The 4,116-nt window shown below is 35.3% G+C and overlaps 1 protein-coding gene across 2 annotated transcripts; it reads right to left on the minus strand.

Annotated features, from left to right (window-relative positions):
* Positions 1 to 223: 223 nt before the first annotated feature.
* LOC133797399 (B3 domain-containing protein Os03g0120900-like) lies at positions 224 to 2,695 on the minus strand. 2 transcript variants are annotated; one of them, XM_062235283.1, is made up of 3 exons: positions 2,194 to 2,695; positions 1,895 to 2,052; positions 224 to 1,755 (listed from the first exon to the last, which is right to left on the minus strand). In XM_062235283.1, the coding sequence occupies exon 3, from the start codon at positions 1,619 to 1,621 to the stop codon at positions 374 to 376; it is 1,248 nt and encodes a 415-aa protein (XP_062091267.1). In that variant the 5' UTR covers positions 1,622 to 1,755; positions 1,895 to 2,052; positions 2,194 to 2,695; the 3' UTR covers positions 224 to 373. The 2 variants fall into 2 exon arrangements, with proteins under 2 accessions (XP_062091267.1, XP_062091268.1); XM_062235284.1 differs by having other exon boundaries at positions 2,187 to 2,695.
* Positions 2,696 to 4,116: the final 1,421 nt, after the last annotated feature.

The following is a 4,116-nucleotide window of genomic DNA, read 5'->3' on the forward strand; positions in this document are numbered from 1 at the left end:
TTCTCTAGCTGCGCAACCGCAAAACATCTTAGCAGGATATTTAGAGGGAAGTACCCAATAATTGGGCAAAGGTTTATATATAATAACCTTTTTATAGATATTATACATCCTAAGATATATATTTATATTTACAGATTCAGTATTGTATAGAATAAATGACAGACAAATAATCATGATGATATATATATATGGCGCTATATAGGAATATATTGAAGCTGTAGTGTGCTCTTAACTCTTAATAAAATATTATTATATGTATGAACATATTTGATATATATAGGACACAAACGGAAATTGATATTGCTGGAAAAAAAGTACTGTAAATCAATATTCAAGGGAGCAATACGTATAGCAGTCTCAGCTAATTAATTACTTAATTAGGGTCCAAATCAAAAGACAAGGAAGAAGATTTTCCCTTCCGTGAAATAAACTCTGCTGGAATTGTTATTGGCATTTGGGAATGATGATTTGGTAGCCTTACTTGGTGTTCGTGAGGAGAGTACTGGACCAAATTAGATGAAGCTGGAAGCTGATGGTGATTGGCTGATGAAGCCATCGTTACACCCTCTATAGACTCCTCCACCTCCTCTTGTACCTCCGGACAGTACTCCATGTTTACACCGAAAAGCCTCAGCCGTTTTGACGACGCGGACGGCGGAGAGCTTAATTTCCCAGGGTAGTCGCCAATCACAGCTGCCGGCGTAGATTCAAACACAACGGGAATGAGATTATTATCATTAATTCCTCCCGGCCTAATCCCTGTAGTAGTACTAGGACTGTGATAGTACTGGTGTTGTTGGTGTTGGTGTTGTTGTTGTTGATGATTATGATTATGATTATGATTATAATGAGGATAATGAACACCATTGTTGTAATTATACCGCAAATTTTCATGGTGTAGTGGCGGCATGGGCATGGAAATCCCGGAGGGCAGCGAGTAGAAAAGTCCTTCGCCGCCACGACGGCCGCTTCCGCCTCCACCGCCCCACGGAAACTGATGATGATGGTGGTCGGTTGCGAACTGTACTAGAGGTGTAATTAGCGACCCCGGATTGGGCGATTGCAGTGCATGGTGATGATGATGATACTGTTGATGATGGTGATGGTGGCCGAGATGCTGATGGTGAGGTCTTCGCCTCCAGTCAATATACAAACGACCCTTACCAGACTCACCAACACCGCGCTCAAACGACACAATGTCGCCAGCATCAAGCTTCTTCTCCTTGACGAAACGACTCCAACCTTTGGTCATCACATAGCTCTGGCTACTGTTCCAGTACGAGTACCTAAACCGCCACGACTTTCCGTTTCGATCCTCGAAATTGAGGAGCAGGCCTTTGCTGTTGTCCTCGGTTGTGGTGGAATCTAAAGGGAAGTACTTCTCCGCGTGTTGCTTGGGAATCACGAGTCGGTTAAGCTTGCCCACATCGCTAGGCGTGACCACCTTGTCAAACATGTGCTCTCTTTGATGATCTGTACTACTACTACTACAAGACCAAACCCCATGAGTACCAGTACTACTGTTACTATTCTCACCAAGTACATGAATGTTGTTGTCGCTGTTATTGTTACGATTGATGTTGTTTTCTTCGTAATTGGTTCTCAGTGATAAATCGGCCATGGGTTGGAGCTTGCGGTTGAGATTAATAATGGACTGATGCTGCTGAAGCTACTGCTGCTGCTGCTGATGATGATGATGATCAGCTGAGAATTGTGATGGCGAATGAACTATTGCTGCTGTTGCGGACCATTTCGCTGTTGATGATTATAAACGACAGTAGTGCTAGTACTATTATTATTACTGCTGTATGTGCTCGTAGTACTCAAGAAGAAGAGGAAGTAGAAGCGCAAAACGACAAAGGGAATTGAGTCGTTTTAGTTAAATAATTCTTACCTCATCCAGTTGTTCTTGATGATGATGATGATGTTCTTCGTCTTCTTCTTCTTCTTCTTTGAAATCTGATAATTGATCTTCTTGCACAAACTCCATCAATCATAAACCCGCGCCTAGCTAGTTAGCTCCCATTTCACACTCTTTAACAAAACCCTTACCTTTGGAACCCAAAAAAAAAAAAAAAAAAAATCCAAAATGAAAATATGCAATTAAAGAGAAGAGAGGGAAATAATATAGGTAGATACATATTTTGTTTGATAAGAAATTAAACATTTGGTATTATCATCATTACCCATCACCTGAAATTTCATGATATATTTGACTGATGATCAGATCTATGCGGCCCAGAAATGAGCGAGAAGTTACAAGGTACGGTCGGTGCCTTCTTCTTTGACCAACAAGGCAGAAAATTCTGAAAACCCTAGCAAAAAGCAAGTGTAATATAGCTAGTTGTATGATTAAGACAAATCTTTCGATGGTGTATTTCCTTCCAATTAAGTTTCTATCTATTGTTGTTGGTGTTGGTATTATTGACCAAATTAACTCAGCATATTCTCACAGAAAATATCAATATCAGAGAGAGAGAGAGAAATAAAGACTTATTGTGTGGTATCTATTCATAAACTTAACTTTAATTGACTCATTGGAAGCTTCTTAGTTACTTTCGACTATCAAAACTAGCTAAGATAGAGTAGAAGCAGAAGCAGAAGTAGAAGAAGAAGAAGAAGAAGAAGAGAAGAAGCATTTTTCTTTCTTTCTTAATTTAATTATCTTCTCCTTTTTTTTTCTCTCTCTCTCCTCTTCAGTAAAAGTAATAACACTTTTTTTTGAAGGTAAGTGTAAGTTTATGAGAGAGAGTGTGTGTGTTTATACGTAGGGGCCCATAATGAACGCTATGTGGTTTTGATCATGTGAGTCTCACGTCCTTTTCGTATTATCATTATTAGTTTTTTTTATGACCTTTAATCTGTATTTTATTTTGCTTTCCTCTTCAAATACTATATAAGCACCATTGCTATTTATTTTTTTGTAAAGATAAGAAACAATTAATTTGCTGAATTAATTTCCACCACTTTTCCTTTATTAATATAAAATTAATTTGAATTCTAATAGTAATTAATTAAAATCTTTAATAATAATAGAAAATATAATAATAATAAAAGTGTTGTTATTTAGTATTTTAAAATATTCAACAACACGCACTATACCAAAAGATTGAATAACGATATATCATAATACATACTATATTCAAATACATAATACTCCATATTAAATTGTACCAATACAATTTCTTTTTTTGGCGTTGGACACCAAATACTGGCTTAGCATTTTGTGTTTATTAATAAGATATATAATTAATTAGAAGGGTAGGGAGGGGGCAGAGCTAGTTAGGTTTGGAGTTTTTGACTTTTGGGATCATTGATGATATGCTGGTCCTGCCAGTGGGAAAAAGGCACCACCCTCCTCCTTCGAGCACACCGACCTTGTTTGTAGGCGCCTCATAATTCTGATTCTCTTTTCTCTCTTTTTTCTTTTTCTTCTTAACCAAAAATATTCTAATTAATTGGTCTATAATAAAAGATATAACTAGTATATAAATATATGATGTGATGCTCCAAAATTGTAAAATTTTATCCGTTATACTTTTACTTATTTTACAATTATAAATATATTTGTGGTTTGAATAATTCAATGGTTACCCATTATTCATAAAAGGGCATTAATTTTTTGTTTTAATTAGAAATTGTATAATTTATATGTTATTACAAGTCACATGCAATGTTAACTTAGTATATATATTGGCATTAATTGGTATCTTAATTAAATGAAACTATTCTTCTTTCTATTTCTTTATTAGTTTTCTGGTATAAATTAATTACCTGGATAATGCAAACAATTGGTTTTAATTTGTGGTCCAATTTGATCATCTGCCTTCCCCTTTAAGAAGAAAAATAACAGTGGTAGGAGAGAACTTTCAAAAGCAACATTACTATATTTTCTCTATCTATTAAATGTACATAGAAAATATCTCTTATATAATAAGATGATCCATAATCATACACTTAATTAGATAATAATCAAAAAGGATAATGATTAGCTAGTCTATATAAATACATTATATTATATTGAAAGTTATTAGAGTGAGTGTATTTAGCTTAATTGTGTTCCTTCTGAATTTGTCTGACAATGCAATTAATTAATTAATGTATACATGCATGTAC

Source organism: Humulus lupulus, chromosome 8 (assembly GCF_963169125.1).
Source record: "Humulus lupulus chromosome 8, drHumLupu1.1, whole genome shotgun sequence".
Lineage (NCBI taxonomy): Eukaryota > Viridiplantae > Streptophyta > Magnoliopsida > Rosales > Cannabaceae > Humulus > Humulus lupulus.